This window comes from Pempheris klunzingeri, chromosome 4 (assembly GCF_042242105.1).
Source record: "Pempheris klunzingeri isolate RE-2024b chromosome 4, fPemKlu1.hap1, whole genome shotgun sequence".
NCBI classification, from domain to species: domain Eukaryota; kingdom Metazoa; phylum Chordata; class Actinopteri; order Acropomatiformes; family Pempheridae; genus Pempheris; species Pempheris klunzingeri.
The window spans coordinates 27,177,540-27,194,284 of record NC_092015.1 but is presented as its reverse complement, the minus strand read 5'-3'; the positions used below and the strand labels follow the sequence as shown (position 1 = coordinate 27,194,284).

At 43.2% G+C, this 16,745-nt stretch overlaps 2 protein-coding genes across 2 annotated transcripts; both read right to left on the bottom strand.

Annotated features, from left to right (window-relative positions):
* Window positions 1-47: 47 nt before the first annotated feature.
* Window positions 48-11,778, bottom strand: LOC139199900 (coatomer subunit beta'-like). Its single transcript, XM_070829097.1, has 22 exons — window positions 11,738-11,778; window positions 10,901-11,038; window positions 10,664-10,750; window positions 10,436-10,562; window positions 10,165-10,313; window positions 8,922-9,068; window positions 8,422-8,521; window positions 8,159-8,301; window positions 7,319-7,518; window positions 6,916-7,026; window positions 6,676-6,764; window positions 6,454-6,560; window positions 6,229-6,372; window positions 5,868-5,998; window positions 5,384-5,591; window positions 4,947-5,057; window positions 4,262-4,476; window positions 4,053-4,145; window positions 3,594-3,774; window positions 3,273-3,344; window positions 1,249-2,301; window positions 48-1,135 (listed from the first exon to the last, which is right to left on the bottom strand). The coding sequence occupies exons 1-22, from the start codon at window positions 11,738-11,740 to the stop codon at window positions 1,046-1,048; spliced, it is 3,699 nt and encodes a 1,232-aa protein (XP_070685198.1). The 5' UTR covers window positions 11,741-11,778; the 3' UTR covers window positions 48-1,045.
* A 1,588-nt stretch (window positions 11,779-13,366) lies between these two features.
* Window positions 13,367-15,324, bottom strand: LOC139199947 (retinol-binding protein 2-like). The gene is made up of 4 exons (XM_070829156.1): window positions 15,190-15,324; window positions 13,985-14,163; window positions 13,733-13,834; window positions 13,367-13,452 (listed from the first exon to the last, which is right to left on the bottom strand). The coding sequence occupies exons 1-4, from the start codon at window positions 15,260-15,262 to the stop codon at window positions 13,402-13,404; spliced, it is 405 nt and encodes a 134-aa protein (XP_070685257.1). The 5' UTR covers window positions 15,263-15,324; the 3' UTR covers window positions 13,367-13,401.
* Between the last annotated feature and the right edge of the window lie 1,421 nt (window positions 15,325-16,745).

Here is a 16,745-nt window from a genome sequence, read left to right as displayed (position 1 = left end):
GTGTTGTTGGAAGAAAATTACTTGAGGCCTGAAAACTTTGATGATTGAATGCACTTTTAAAGTCTGGATACACAGCACCATCCATCCTGACAGAAACAGGGGAGGGGGAATAACAATCTTAAAAAAACAGAAGTGTAACAGAAACATACTGTAGCAGTATGTGCTATAGTCTTGCAAGCTTTGGAAAGTAAATAAACAGGTGATGAAGACACTGAACCACGTGGGGCATTTTTCAGAATCATGGGCTACATTTTTGAATACATATTAAAAAAAACATGGCATTTGAAAAACAGGTGGACGTGTGCCAAATGAAAAAATACTGCTGTGGTCCAGCAGGAATGTTGGAATAAAGGGTTATATTTCACTTTCCTCAATGGCTTGGACAACAGTGGTGTTACACTGTGTGAGGGACGAGGTAAGAGAATCATTCTTAGTTTTTTGTTTTTTTTTTTTGCATGATGGTGCACATTGCAGTCGGCTAGTGAAGCAGATGGCCCCGAGACATGAGAGACATCATTAATGATGTCTGCTGTAAACTGATGAAACGTAAGTAAGCGATGTGAAAGCACACTTCAACATAAACTCTCAAGATGGTTGCAGTTTTGTTTAAATAGAAAATGTTGGGTGTGAAAAAAGGTCAACAACAGTCTGACCTGGATATTTTAGGCTGGCTGCAACATATCTGATATTTAACACAACACACACATTTTACTTTATTCACTTTCTATTTGTTATCTCAACTTCCCCTAAAACACATTTTTAATCTACCCTAAATTACTTTTATGCTGAAGGCCACTGAGTGGGTTTGGTCTCCGAGAGAGTTTACACAGGCTGGACACATCCGAAGGGTAATCAAAGCTTCTATCTTCTTTGAGGTCTACGTCCAAACTATTTGGCTCTACAGTACCACAGAAGCACAAAAAGCGGACAAGACGCTGTAATGTCTGCTGACAGCTTATCACCAGGTTGTGTTAGAAAAGAGCCCTTTCTGTTCTTTGGTCACCTAAAAATATTGAAAAGTTTGGCTTGTGAAAGTCTTCTCTTCTTATTCACTCAGTAAATCCTCATCCAGGTTGACATCTGTGGTGTCAATATCTTCTAGGTCGAAATTGTCCAGATCCAGATCATCCAGGGCCTGAAGGCAGAAACAGCATGTTTGTGGAAAACAAGAAATTCAAGGCTATATGCAATTATTTATCCTACTATAATCATGCCAATATTAGTACGTTGTTACCGCAGGATGTTTACCTCCTCTTTCAACTCTGCCTCAAGGTCCTCTGCTGGTTCCTCGGATCCCTCGGGACCTGCCTCCTCCACCTCCTCCTCCTTCTCCTCCTCCTCCTTCTCCTCCACTATGCTCCCCTCTGCGGGGGCTGCTGCTGCTGCTGTGGATGAAAGCTCTGCCTCAGCCTGCAGAGGCACAAGAGGCTCTGGGATGTCCTCAGGGTTTACTAGGAGTGTTGTAGTTTGTTCCTCTTGTTCTGGTTTTTGTGCTGGGACTGGCTTCAATACTGGCATTGTGTCTTGGAGTGCGTCTAACAGTGGATCAAGGGCCAAATCTGTAGAAGTTTGGACTTGGACAGGCACATCCAGCACCGGACTGGCTGTGTTTTCAAAGGAGATGAGCTCCTCCTCTGCTACAGGTAGTGGTGCTAATGGTGCTGTGTCTGTAATAAGTTCCTCAGTAACATGAGCCTCCTCTAGTGCTGTGTCTGTGATGCTCGGTGCGTCTGAGGAGATGATACCAGTTTCCAGTTCTTCACAAACAGGCATTTCTACATCAGTATCGACAGTCAGACCGGTGCTAACTAGGACATCCTCTGTTGCTATGGTTTCTGTTGCCACTGTCTCACTTGGTCTTTCTTCTGTTGCCAGAATGGTTTCTAATGTTGTCTTGGTTAGAGGTGTTTCAGCATCAGCTGCTGGAGAAACGTCCTGAACATCCGTCTCCCCGGAAGATCTGACATCTTCCACAGGACTGGATTGTGCCATCTCTGTCTCTGTGGGGGTGATCTCTGTGGTGGACTCCAAAAGGTCTTCCTCTACACAGACTGAAGCCTCCTCTAATTTAGTGATGGTGTCCTCCTCAGAGGACACAGATTCTGCTCGTTTTGGTTCGACGTTCTCCTCTGTTACTGTAACAGGCAGAGGGGATGCTGCGGGTGGGATGGATTCTTCTTCTGTTGTTAAAACAGGGTCAATAATCTGTTCTAGTGGAATGGTTTCCTCCACCACTGTTGTTTCTGTAGCCGCTGCCACTGCTGCTACCATGACCGTTTCACCCACGCTCTTCACCACTCCCTGTATATAGAACAAGCAGAGTCACAATTTTGTTTAGGATAGTTTTTCACAAGTCTATCTTCAGACAATACTCACATCTCCATCTGTACAATCAAACAATCAGTGGTGGAAGACGCATTTGGCTCCTTTACTTCAGAGGAGGTACGAATACATGGATGTGAAAATGCTCCATTACAATACAGCTTATGTTTTCATGTAAAATCTTAATCTGTGTGGACTAAAAGTTTAAAGTAGCATAACACTCAATACTCAAAGTACCTCAACGTTGTAATAAAGCACAGCACTTGAGTGAATATGCTTAGTTACTGTTCACCAATGGAAACAGCTTTTGATCATTGTAATTGTTCTGTACTGGCTGTGAAGAGACTTCTCTCTAAAGCTAGTACAAAGTAACTTTAAGTGATGTGAGACAGAATCTACAGTCCTTCTGTGCAAGAATTCATTCTTACGACCAGCTTTGACCAATATGAGATCTCAGCATCAAAGGTCTCCGTCGTTTTTGGAGCAAAATTCCTTCTTTGTGTTGTCCCAGACAGTATGTCCTTGGTGAGTTGTGGCAGATTGTGAAACAAAGAGGGACTTTTGTAATAAAAAGACAGCAGCTTTGGTCTATAGATTCCCACTTGATCTGTCTAACGGAGAGTGCTGAAGCTTGATGTCAGCTTTGACTGAACTCTATAGAGTTATTTCTGTCATGGAACGAGGACTGTCGATGTTGTGTCCCATCTCTCTACATGGCAGTCATGCCAGGAAGGGATGGACTGCAGGAACAATAACCATGACAAAGAATTGTGTCAGCGTAGATACAAGACTTTTTCGAGCCATTATAAAAGGCAGAAAAAAATAGCTGTTTTGGATTCAGATATTCATTCAATAACTGCCCAAATTCCCAATTTTTGTTCGCAGGGTCAGTTACGGAAGCAGCATTTTGATATAATCAGTCCTGTAGAGGGGAAGGTTCTGGTCCTCACCCCTGGCTCAGTGATCTCTCCATTGGGCACAAAACCTGCAGATTCCTCCAGAACACCACGGTCCTCATTTGGCTGAAAAATATAGAGACATTCAACGTGTACTATCAATCTCAAACACGATGATGAAGTATGACCAGTTAATTCAGATGATTTAATGATGATGAATGTTGAAAGGAATAAAGTTTAGTCTGACAACTGATTTAAAACTGGATTATAATGTATCTAGCAATGAACCAAGTTCTGTTCTGTGCATTATTTAGGATAAAATCCCTCCTCAATCTATTAAAGTTTTCAAATATAGTTCCTCTGACTTCCACTGACCGTGATGAGTGGGTATTCTGCAGCAGGCCTAGCCCTGACATGAGTCTCCTTCAGGTACTGCTCAGCCAGCAGGGCTTGCTGGAGGCCAGGGAACAGGTTGCTGTACTGGGTGGGGTCAGCCAGAGCATCTGCTGCCTTCGGGTTGACCTTGGACAGACTCTCCTTCCACAGCTTCACCACCCTGGAGGAAGGGAAGCATATGTAGCTCATCACTGATGCATAATGTTTCACACAGATATTTGCACAGTATATTCCCATTATCAAAACTTTTCAGGAATAGCATCATTTCCATACATGTTTTGATTTGGACTCTGTAATACAGTTTTATTACAAATTACAAGCAAACTGGTACATACTGGTACAAGTTTGGCTACATAATATCATTGTATGCACACAGACACAGCCAGTATACTGGAGCACAACACTCATATCCTGTACATTCAATAGAAACAACTTTACCTTGGCACGTGGCTGGGCAGGTATGTTCTTGCCAGGAACGCAGCCTCTGGCAATCGATCTGTTTTAATGAGAAGGTCCAGACATTTGTCCAATCTGGGCAAACACAGAAAAGGAGGTGATGACAAAAATAGATAAGATAAAATAAGTATAAGAATATTAATAAGTTGTTTAAAATTTAGATCCCCTTCCCTTCCTCCTCTTCCACCCACCTTCCCTGCAGAAAGTAAGTAAGAAAGGCCACGTTGGTCTTCCCATCCCTCTCTGCCCCCTCGGCCAGTTTGCCCACCATGTCGGCGTTGCCCGACGCAGTGGCCAACAGCAATAATCCCCCATAATCCTGAGCTTGGTGCAAACACTCCTGGGCCAAGCTAAACTGGCACTTTGTAGTAGCGAGCTCTGCCAACTGCTTCCATTTCTGCTCTGACTGGAGCCGCCACATGCCAAGGTGCCAAAGAGACAGGAGAGAGGATTATCACAGGAGGAAAAGCATGAACCTCGGCGACAATACACTGTGAAGCCGTTATTAAGTATGGGAGGCCAAGGTTGTGACTCACTCTCAGACTCACACAGATTCTTTGTAAATGATCCTGCATATTACACTGCTACTAATTAAAAATACTAAAAACCAAAAATTGATTTTAATATAATATCTAATATACATCCTCCTTCATATGATGAGTAGTAGCTTCCCATGTTGCAGTTTGATAGAAAAAAACAATATCATGCACATTGCGTCATTTTATTTTTTGTTAGTATAGAATGGAGAAGTAAGCTGATACTTCTTATACTAACTGCTACAGTGTAACATGACGATTAGCGTGAGTCGGTACGTAGGATGGCTTGAGGACACAGCGTTTATCTCGTTTGTATGTGTATGTGCATGTGTGCTCTGACCTCTGCCTCCAAAGCCAATTGGTAGGCGATCTTGACCTCTCCGAGCTGCAGGGCCAGTTCAAACTTGTGTTCTGGGTCAGTGGACACAGCCAGGGCCTGCTGTCTGAAGCCCTACACAAACACAAGATAACACAACAAACAGTTAACCATTTTACTTATATTCTGCTCCTTCATGTGTTTGCATGTAAAGCACACTGGCACAGTGGAAGATTAGATGAGTGAAACTATGTAAATGTGAAAAACGGAGGTGGTTAAAGGAGACTGCGTGAGAGGCTAAATTGTTCCCATGATAAATACAAGAATTCTGCCCAGAGGTTTTACTCCATCTGGCTGCCTGATGTTCTGTAAATTATGCACTCATCCAAATCCTGAATTAATAGTCAGTGCAAGCAGAAAGACAAGCACAGAGCTACACAAAAGTTGGAGGACAAAAATACCTGTTTTTCCAAAAAGTGGGCTACCCTGATCCTCTGCTCCTTGGGGATTATGGCTAGAACCTTGTCAGCTGTGCTAAAGTCCCTCCTCATGACAGCTGTCTGGTACTCTAACACTGAAAGCAGCAGGCTGTAGCTGATGACGTTCAGCTCCTTGTCTCCAAGGTAAAGCCGATTGTCCTTGGGGATGTAGCCCAGCAGATACATGGTCCTGCACATGAAAAAACATTTTAATGCACTTCTTTAAAAACATTTATGGTATTTCTAATTTACTGGATAGAAATGTATGAATCCAAAAGAGAAAGGTGAACAGCATGAGACGCTAAGCAGATTCAAAGCCACGCCAGCACATTTTCCCAGCATGCCAGGGACGTGGCTGTGATGCTAATAAGACACATTTGTTTTTTTGCTGTTGCCATACTTTACGAATAAACCAAGATAAGTTTGCTTGTTCTTCTTTACATTTACATGTATACATGCATCGTACCTGTCCAGATGAGCAATGGTGATGATCTCTCCTCCAACATAATAGTTTAGTCTGTTCAGAGAGCTGGTGTAGATGCAGCAGTCTCCCACCCAAAGCCCTGTCTTCACCACCTCTGAGACCTCCCCCAGCACCTGGTGAGCAGGAAGAAGCAAGAAAGACAAATAATCATTTGAAATAATGATTATTATTACAATAAATAAACTCCTCTGCAGACAGTCTTCCTAATTTCAAACTTTTAAAAATGTTTCCATGTTGGCGTGAATTGGACGCGAGACCAATTTAACACGCATGAAACCGAAAATACAGCTACTGAAAATGTTCCCCGCACAGTCTTTCAGGAGGTACACTTCTACTCTCTGACCTCGAAGGCGTCCTCTATCCCATCGTCCGTCATCTCTTCCCTGGACTCCAGCGCTGCTGCCGCTCTCTCTGCTAGGTAGCGCAGTACGAAGAAAGACTCATCAGTAGCGATGCACACAAGCTCCCCAGAGTCAGACCAGAAGATCTAGTGATAGAAAGACAAGATATTATAAGAAGGCAGTAGACAGACTGCTGGAAATGGAAGAGCCACAGCGGTACGACTCACATGCTTGGGTTGGATCTCGATACGGCGGATCAGTTCAGCACTCTCCCAGTCGTAGAAGGCCAGACCGCTGTTTGACCTCACTCCCAGTAAGAAGCCGCCAAAGATGCCTGTGGCACAGCAGGACGCTAAGCATTAAACACCTGAACACACACATATACATATTGCGTCCACACACACAAAAGCCTGCCATATCAAATGAGAAAAACAGGAAGCAAAGCTCACCTTCAGCCCCAAAGTCAGGTTTAAAAGCCTTCCTCTGTTTAAAGTTCTTAAATATTTTGACCATACTGTTGCCTTCCCTGGTGGCATACCTGCGAAAATAATGTACACACTCAAAGATAATGTACCTGACCACATCGCAGAGTGAAGGTAATTATTTGTATTCCATATAGATTAGAGCTAGAAGCAGATAAAGGAATAGTTTGACATTTTTGGGAATCCTTTAAGGCGCTCAGGACTTACTGTGAGGAGTCATGTGCCCAGACGAACTCTTGAGCTGAGCCAAAGCTCTTGTTCCTCAGGGCCATGGCGGTGTAGATGATATACTCCCCGTCTCCACACACCACGACAAATCTGCAAATACACAGGTGTCCATGTTGTTAACAGAACTTAAATGTGTTAAACTCTCTCTCAATAGATTAAGCCAGGACATACATTTTAAAAAGAATCAAACAGATGATATGCTTTTTGAAAAATACATTTGCAAAATACACATCAGTATGTTGAAAAGTGTCTTCATTTGCTCTGGGATGCTCCAAATAATCAGGGTTGCCATGAATGAATGAAAAACCCAAAACCTAGAGATCTACTGTGTATTTCTCACTTCACCATCACCAGCACCTCCGCCCACAGCGCACAGTCTCACCTCCCGTTGGGGCTGTGTTGGATGGTCTGGGGGTAGATCTCACAGCTGCCCATGTCTTTGACACCCAGCGGCAGCCTCTCTCCATCCCTGATCTCAGCCTCCCCCATGGCCTTCAGGTTGGCCTGCTGCACCTCTGAGTGGCGAGCCCACATGACTTTCCCGCTGGAGTCCATGGACATGGCCGGCTCCTCCCGACCCAGCTGAGACAGAGGGGGGGGGGTGCATTGTGTAAGCTTCCTACGGCTTACACGAGGCACTGTGCTATATAAGATACTCCAACTGTGTCTTAAATAGCAGAGTGCTATATAATATACAGTTATCTCCAACTGTGGGTGTATTAGACATCTGCTCATAGCTGCTATTGAGGATAGGGAGGTCATGTACTCTATTTTCTCTGGGGACGTGTGGGTTTTAATAACCTGAGGTGTGTAACGGTTTCAGTTTAAATTTGAGTGTTAATGTTCAATTTTCTCTTAACAAGAGATTACTAGCTTTATTTTCTACATCAGCGGTTCCCATCTGCTGTCCTCAGGGCCCCGCTGACAAAAGAGCCCATTGATTGGACCTCGTTCAATAAGCAGCTGAAAGCGGCTGAAGACAAAAACTGGGAAAAACTGAAATAAATGACGATTGTTCTTAAAATTCATTCAATTTGAAAACTCTGAGATGAGATGTGCTCACAGCTTGTCATTATTTTACTCTAAATCTGGTAAGGCCATGACCATTTAATTGTAGATTCTTTGGAATTGGTTCCAAGTACGTGGTGTTTCACATGTAATATATGAAAACGTAAAATTTACCAGCTTTCTGGTAGCTACATAAATCAACAACATGGCATACCTTGATGATGATGCTGCCTTCATCATAGCCCAAAGCCACACTGTTGGAGCCAGGCTGGCCACATATACACCACACCCTCTCCATGCCGTAGTTGAGTGTATTTTCTAGTCGGTAGGTGTTGGAGTGCCACACTCGAACAGTGCCTAAAGAGACAACAAAGAGGGCAAATTGAAGCAGGAAGCTGACCTCACTTGGGGGCTATAGATTTTCCATGTTTTTGCAGTTTGCAGTTTTAAAGTGTTTCATAAAAATACACAACCTACCATCCTCAGAGCCGGTGAGGATGATTGGCAGCTCAGGATGGAAACTGACACAAGTCACATTCTGAGTGTGACCCTCCAGCGTCTGAACGCAGGTTTTGTTCTGGTAGATGAAGACACACACGGCACATGAACTCATCACGTAAAGTCACTGACAACGCTGTGCAGCGTACAAACTGCTCCTGTGTGTATGCCTTCAGTATAGAACACTGAATGTACATGCAAAGAATTTTTAGCATTTGTGTTTACTCAGCAGTGGGCTGATGATATATAGACAAAACCAAAACTGTGTACGTTTAGGATGATGAAACAAGAATTATGAGAATCATGTCATATTATTAATCTAAAAAGCAAATACGCTCACATGCACAGCTGAGACCTGAGTCAGCTGTTCACACATGAAACATTTGAATCAGATAGTTGGACATGAGGAAAAAAAGCATTTCATCAGGATGACCTTCGGGTCTGGAGCAGTTGTTTTTGGTGTACAGCTCATTTTGTACCTGATAATCCCAGATCTTGACCAGGCGATCATCAGCCCCCGATATGAGGTAGGGCTTGTCTCCTCCACTGTAGTAATCAATACAGTTCACCCCCTTCTCATGGCCCTCCAGAGTGAAGTTGGCAGTCTTGGAGCCCAGCTGCCACACCTGCAGTCCGACAGGCAGAGTAAACACATGCAGAAAGAGGGTGTGTAATCAAGCGTGTCTAACATTGAGCAACTAAAGACAGTTAATGTAGTAGGACTTCACACTAACAAACTAACTGATGGAGGCAGCGGTAGACTCCTGTGATCTGTAACATAAAATTGCTGTTTTTGTCAATAGAGTCTGGTGAGTTCGAAGAGAGATTGTTTTTAGTTAAACAGAAAATGATATTTTAGTTATTACTTTTAATTTAATCTTGATTTAGTCAGGTCAGATCTGTTTTACAAGAGAGACCTGAAAACAATCAACATTCATAAAAAGCTCACAGAACAAGAAATATACACAATACACAATTACACAAAGCCAAGACAAAGAGGCAGTTACATGAAACGGGGTTTTAAAGTCTCCAAGGGTGATGAGTGACTCCAGTTTGAGGACAGATTGTAGTGTGTCACATTTAAAAGGCATGCATACTACCTGGAAACACGTTCTACCAACTTGAGTGCGGGCATAAGGGATCTCTAATGTTAAGTGGGCACTGAATCGAGTACTGAAGTTGGATCTAAATGAAAGAAAAGATGTGAAGAAGTCTGGAAGCTTCAACAGAAGTAAACGAATAACATGAGGTGTCTGTTTCTTCTTGTGTGTAAGGAAGTCCATCCGACCTTCTGATACAGAGAACAGTGATGAGTCCTGAATCTGTCCTTTATAATAAAACGTAAGGCAAGAACTGACTGCACAATAGTTTTACTGTGGGATGGAGACAGACAGCCGTTAATCCTTTACAGGAAACACAGATTGATTTTTAATTTTTGGGTCAAATGTTGACTGTGAGTCTTGAATGATAGTCTGCTCCTAAGTATCTGTATGACTCAGTAAGAGTAATAGGAGTGCTGTTTAAAGTTTCAATGGTAGGATAGTCAGAGTCACTGGTGGAGGTGGAGAATACAATGTACTTGGTTTTCTCTGTATTCAAAACTGGTTTGTGATTGTGATTTGTGAAGTGCAGAATCAAATGCAGACTGAAGACGAGTCGGAGCCTGGGCAGGACAGGTCAATCTCTGTAGGGGTGTGTGTGTGTGTGTGTGTGAGTGTATACCTTAATGGTTCTGTCCAGAGAGGCACTGGCAAACTGGTTGTTGTCTTTGGGGTTGATGACAATCTCCATCACGTAATGTGTGTGTCCTTCAAACACTTGACTGCATGACCACTTCCTGTCCCAGTCCCACAGCTTGATCAACATGTCATCTGAAAACATACTCACACATAAAACAAGACGCTGATGATGAGTATGTGCTGGATATGTTATACATTTCTAGTTGCGGTAAGGAAAGCTGAACATTTTGCAGAGGTGCATAGTTTGCTCCAACCGCTGCTGGTGAGGATGTAGGGCTGTGTAGGGTGGACAGCGATGCAGCGGATGTAGTCAGAGTGAGCCTCGAACATGTGAACTCGCTCCAGAGTGTTGTAATTGAACACGCGGATCAGCATATCATCCTGGGGGCAGACAAAGAGTTTGACAAGTGCAGATAGATCTGGCTATGAGCACCGCAGCTTTAATATATGCACTGATGCTCCGATTGCACTACGATACGTACGGCTCCAGCGATGACCCAGTGTTTCCTGGCTACGAACTTGGCCACTCTGACAGGCAGGTCACACAGCTCAAAGGTTTTCACCATCACCTGCATACACAAGATTCGAATCAGACCAACGTTAAACAGATCTTAGTGACTGTGTGTGTGTGTGTGTGTGTGTGTGTGAGGGAATAACTCAATACATGATCAGTGGAGTGATCAGACAAGCAGTGAAGCGATTAGAGGACTGATAAAAACCTGCGTCTCGTGGTTCCAGACCACCACAGTGCCGCTGTAGAGGCTGACCACCATCCACGGCTCAGTGGGGTGCAGATCTGCGCTCTTCACCCGGTCTGACCGAGCCGTCAGCTTCCGCTTGATGTCCAACCGCAGAGGCTGGGATGAATGATAGCAGCAGGAAAGAACGAAAGACAATTCCATTAAAAGATATATAGATTATAAGTCCTACCCAGTGACTACTGAGCTGGTGTGCTCACACAGGACTGGAAACACTCAGTGTGCAGCACTCATCTTGTAAGGCAGAAAGGTTTTTAATTTAATGTTACATCCTTCAGTATTTCTGGTTGTGGAGAGAGTTATGGGGTGGGGTGGGGGTGGGGGGGGGGTCTGTTGATACTCCTCATTCCACATTTTAGATGCATGACCGGATCCTTTCATGTCTCATCATGTCAATGAAAACTTTACATGTCTCTCCTTATAACTACTCCTACTGTACTAAACTACAATACTACACCATTCTACTACTAGAACTCATTAATGGGATGTTAAATCTTACCTATATCTAAAAACTTTGTCACAACATGGAAAAAGTTTTCTGTGCTGGTTTTTAACTTTGTTGCTGATAGAATATTTGCATTTTATGGGATTCAGTTCCACCTGGTTGCTCCATGCACTACATACACGGTGTGTTTTACATTAGGTTTCCCATCCCGATGTGAAAGTTTATGGATAGTTATTGTAGGCTCACAGTGCCGTGCCCCCCCCTCCCACCCCCTGACAGACAGAAGAACCACCGAACAACGATCAGCAGACACACAGCTGTGATCGAGTATTCGGATGGTTTGATCCGCCTACCATGTCTCCGTCAGTCGGTCTCTGTGCGCCGTGCTGGAAGGTCGACGGTCTCCCTGCTGCTCTTTTCCAGCTTCTCCTGGAGTGAATAAAGTTTACTAAGCAAGCCCACGAGAATAAAAACAAAACAACTTCCGGTCTTTATTTTCACAATAAACCTCCCCGCTGTTAGGGCTCCCAGGCTGAAGCAAATGACATCAAACTGTTCACAGTATATAAAAGTCTAGATATGATCTTTGACTACAGTTTCCGCAAGCTTGATAAGAACAATGTTATATAGAAGTTATGATGTTTTGTATTTGTTTAGCTATAAATACAACAAATGGTCAACAACATACCTTATCCTCTAAAGAACCTGGCGTACACATGAATGGACATCACATTCTGGGTTATATTACCATAGTAGTTCATTCTGCTTAGCTGGGGCCGTATGGACATGTATGTGGGCAAAATTGTTGATATTTCATATTGTTTTTTGCACCGTGATTTTCAAAACATGTCCAAAATATGTTTTGTATGTGTTATAAATACATGCAAAAGCAGTCAGGAAAAAAAACTGCTATGTTCAGGGTGGAAATAAAGAGTTTTGCACAAAGGTGACTTTATTGTGTTTTCTGGAAATTAAGACCGATTGTCCACATATGTGGACAGAATGTTTCTCTAAAACTACACCATGTAAAAAGATGATGCTTAGGTTTTATACTTATCAGGGTCCAATAAGCCCAAATAGCAAGGAGAAATAAAAAATGCATATCAAACAAGAGCTCGGGTCTTAGGAGGTTAAATGTCTACATAAAGATCATGATGTTCATGTAAAAGGAGATTCAAGAAGCAGCAGGGTAGGAAGGCTTGGATAGATGTTGTATGGGGAAAGTAAAAAGTTACCATTTCTACATACTGCAGTAGGTGCTCTATGTAGAGTTGATACTATGTGTATATCAAACATATTTTGAAGGAAGTGCTCTCCCAAGTCTGTAATTCTGTCCCGACCACTTATTAATAAGTGCTAGCTGTTCTGTTCTTATTTTGATGTTAGGACATTTCTAAATACGCTTTTATGGTTGTGAAGCTTTTATTGTGAAGATAATGAGCCTCTTTTCCGGTTTCTACATCTATGCCGCTGTCTGACTTGACGCAGCTGCTTCTTTTGGCGACGTGGATCCTGAAGCGCTTCCGGCAGAGCAGCAGAACATGTTGTACCTGGGAGCTCGTGCCACACTGTAAAAACACGCAGGACGAGCTTCAACATCCAACACGTTCAAACTTCTGAGTTGTAACCTGCACAGTTCAATTAGCAAATCTAAAATATGAGCATGAATTAAAACTGTCCTTTGACTCATGCATGGCTCACAGTTATTTACCTTTAACTACTTTTATTTGGACTTTTTTTGCAGTGTATTTCCGAGCCTCTCTCTACTACTCTATAAAAATCTAAAGTGAAAATGGATTATTACAGGGACATTAGTGGACAACGAGACAAGAACAGAGGGAGGCAGGACCTTAAGATGGAAAAACAACTTCTCCCTCTATATAATGAAAACACAAGTAGAAAAGAAAGTGGTATTAAATCAATTTATTACATGTCTTCACAATCCCATTATAAATATACAACAACGTGACGCACACGGCCGACAGTGTTAGTGCAGACGCGGCTCGTTCCCGTCGTACTAGGCCTTCTTAAACACTTGGTGGCAGACTTTATCGAGCACGTGGATCTCCTGAAAGAGAAGACAGTGACAGCGTCAGACCTTTAGATAGCAAGTCCATCGTGTTGCAACAAATGTATCTCCGAGTTACATAATCAGGCAGATAGTGGTTCACTATCTTTGACTTTGTTCTCGATGTATCATACAGATATGAGACACTTTAATCTAAGTGAGGGCTGGGACTGATTTCATCATTCAAGTGAAGTTTATGTTGTTTAATATGGCCAAGGTGAGAGACTTGGCCGCACGTTTTACAGCCGTGACCTCAGCAATGTATCACACTTTGTCTCACCAGGTGTAGCAGGTCTCCCTCGATCCAATGTTTCCAGCCACGATTTTCTTTCTCCCCCTTCTGAACACACACCAGCTTGTCCCCATCCCAGGTAACCAGCGTCTGATATCACCACACAAACACACAAAAAAAACCCCCGTCATTTTATTGATTAGTGTTCAAAAAACCATGAATGCTTTAAACCATAGTTGTGCCAACATATGGCCATTGAGAGCACATTCCTTGTACAATTCAACAAGGAAACAGTCCCACCTTGACCATTCGGTTGTCCAGGCCCTTTGTATGCTCCTCAAACTCCTCTCCCACAGTGAAGTTGACCTCATAGTTCCTGAAGGTGCTCAGGGTCTTTGTTTCAAACTTGTCCCCATTCTGGACGATCACTTTCGTCTGATGCAGGTGGGAAGCTATCTTTCTGGTGGCAAAGTCAATGTCTGCAGGCGCGAACACACACATAAGAACGAGTGGGATTTAATGTCAGCGGAAGCATTCTGAATCAGCCAGTCGAGAGTTTTACAGATGGGAAAGAACTTTCTCATCTGGTTTGGTGTGTAGTCTTTTCACTGAGTAAATCCTTATGTGCACAGACAAACAAAAAGCACACATGACACCACAGGCCGCTTATTATGATTCCTCTCCTGCTGGTCAATTTGACAGACTCATTTACCCTTTAAAAATGACCTTGCTCCAAATCAGAATGGGCCTAAATGAGTCTCCCCGCCCCGTTCTGCACTGGATATTCATATCCCATTTGCCTTAAAGTGAAAATTCTATTTCTTCCCATCACTCTTACAGATGAGGCCTCTAAATTTACCCATCTAAATAATATTTTTGACCCATTTCCATAAGGATGTAATTTTCCTATTTGCTCGATGGAAATAAGGAGATGGTATTCAGGGTTTCCCAGATTTTGTGAGCGCTGATAGTACTGGGGCTGTTTTATGAATTGCAGATAGAGTCGTGAATAATGGAAATGTTTCTGAGCCTGATCAATGGAGGAGAGACAGTGCTGGACTCTGTGTCTCTCTCTCTCTCTCTCTCTCTCTCTCTCTCTCTTTCTTTTACATGACGAGCTGGCCTGTTGCCTGATCCAGGGCTGGAATCTGTCTTCCTTTCCTGTGGATCAGGAGGATGAAAATGCAGAGAGGAGTGAATCAATATTTATTTGGCGTGGTAACAGGCGGCAACCGCTCACAGAGTGGAGGTTAACTTGGCCTGACAGCAGCTCAATGAGGAAATTAAGCAGCACCACAGCATTCCTCTTTTCCCCCCTCTCTCTCTCTTACCCTAAAACTGCTGCTCTCTCGCTCTTTCTGTCACACTCGTTCCAGGTTTTCTGATCAGGACCTCCTCCCTACTTGGCTGCATCTTTAAATGCACTATTCTAATTGAGGGTTACAAGCCACAGCCTCCCTTTCCTATGCCATTATGCATTAAGTAGCAGGAAGAGGGTGACTTACCGAGGGCCTTCATGACATCCTCAAAGTTCTCATTGCTCACCATCTCCCAACGTCCATTGTAGTCTGCAGGCATTTTTGACTGGTGTGTGAATGGGGGCTACAGTTTACCCTGAGGCTTGTTTGTCACACTGAGAGAGCCAGCTGAAGGGCCCAACCCTTTTTATAAACAGAGTGTGTGTGTGTGTGTGTGTGTGTGTGTGTGTGTGTGTGTGTGTGTGTGTGTGTGTGTTTGCGTTTCTGTGTCGACCAAAGGACAGGGTCCACCTGATAATTCCCTCAGGACAGTGCACACTGACTTGGATGCACTTACAGAGTCTTCTGCATTTTTTTTCAACATCCATGTCCTGAGTTCATTTCCTGAGTCTTTTTTGAGGCCTGCAGTTAAAAGATTCCTTTTTGGTTTTACATCAAGGAACAAAGTTCAAGGGAAGACATTTTGTTGACACAGATGCTACTCCATCTTTTAGCAGACCCAAGTTCACGACTATTTTGCAGAAATGTCTCTCAAGATTTTTGACTTCAAGCTGTCTTTGAGAATCAGCTCAAGATAACACACCTGTGCTTGGATCAGCACGAGCGTCAGAGCATGCATGCGTGCACATATTTAGAGCCTGCCAATGTTTCTGTGTGTTAAATGTTGCTGGCTGGTTTATATTGAGGTTTGCACTCTTTAACACTGTACCACAGGTCATTATTTATGTTTAACAAATATGAAATTGAACTTGCCATCTAATACCTCTTTCTGTTCTTTATCTCAGACATCAACAGGGACTGTCTCTTAACAGCTGCCATAATCAATACAGTTTGTTCAGTGGATCAGTGGCAGAGGAGCTGAGGTGATTTCATAATGCTGCAGATGCTGATATGGTTTCACAACTGCAACACTACAGTGCTCTATTGCTCTATCTGACTATGAAAGTGACTCAGGCTTGTGATGGTGGGGCTGTATGTGGAGGGTCAAAGGTGAGGCTGGCAGTGTGTGTCAGAGTTTATCAGAGCTGATAAAATGCTTGGATGCGCAGTATCTCTTATCTATCCACGGGTAATCGCCAGAATGCAGCGTCAAATCCACCTTTACTTCATTTTACCTTATTTTCTTTGTGGAATGGCAATGATCAAAATATTGTCTACAATCATGATATAGTTCCCCTCAGCTCTGCAGTGCATTTTTGCCATCCTTCAGCTCATTGTTTTGGTTTCATAGCCTGCAACTTTACTGTTTTGGTTCACTCTCTCCTCTTGCATCAATTTAATTTTCAGCACCAGAAAGTTGATGGTTTCAGCAAAAAGGCAATGATAAAGCAACTGTGCATGACCTGCTCAGCAACGAACGGAAGACAGGCGAAGTTACTAGTTGGTGAACATAGTGGAGCATTAAGCAGATAAAGAGCAGGATATTTCCTTCAGGGGTTGTTAGAGACCAAAACAGCTAGTTAATTAGCTAGTTCGTTAGCTGGCAATCTTGGAACCCATCAGCTATCATCTGATGATGATTTAGCCTCTGGGGGCAAGGGCCAAAATTTAGACCTTCCGTGTTGCCAGCCGATATCTGGATA

Bases quoted from the DNA above. Each gene is read 5' to 3' on its own strand.
- LOC139199900 (XM_070829097.1), bottom strand. The intron at 7,519-8,158 runs GTATGCCATGTT...CCTCTGTCTCAG, and splicing joins AAGGCAGCATCATCATCAAG to CTGGGTCGGGAGGAGCCGGC. The intron at 4,477-4,946 runs GTCAGAGCACAC...TGGCGGCTCCAG, and splicing joins AATTGGCTTTGGAGGCAGAG to TCAGAGCAGAAATGGAAGCA.
- LOC139199947 (XM_070829156.1), bottom strand. From the start codon at position 15,262: ATGCCTGCAGACTACAATGGACGTTGGGAGATGGTGAGCAATGAGAAC. The intron at 14,164-15,189 runs GTAAGTCACCCT...TCGCGCCTGCAG, and splicing joins GGATGTCATGAAGGCCCTCG to ACATTGACTTTGCCACCAGA. The intron at 13,835-13,984 runs GTGGGACTGTTT...TGGTGATATCAG, and splicing joins TGGACAACCGAATGGTCAAG to ACGCTGGTTACCTGGGATGG.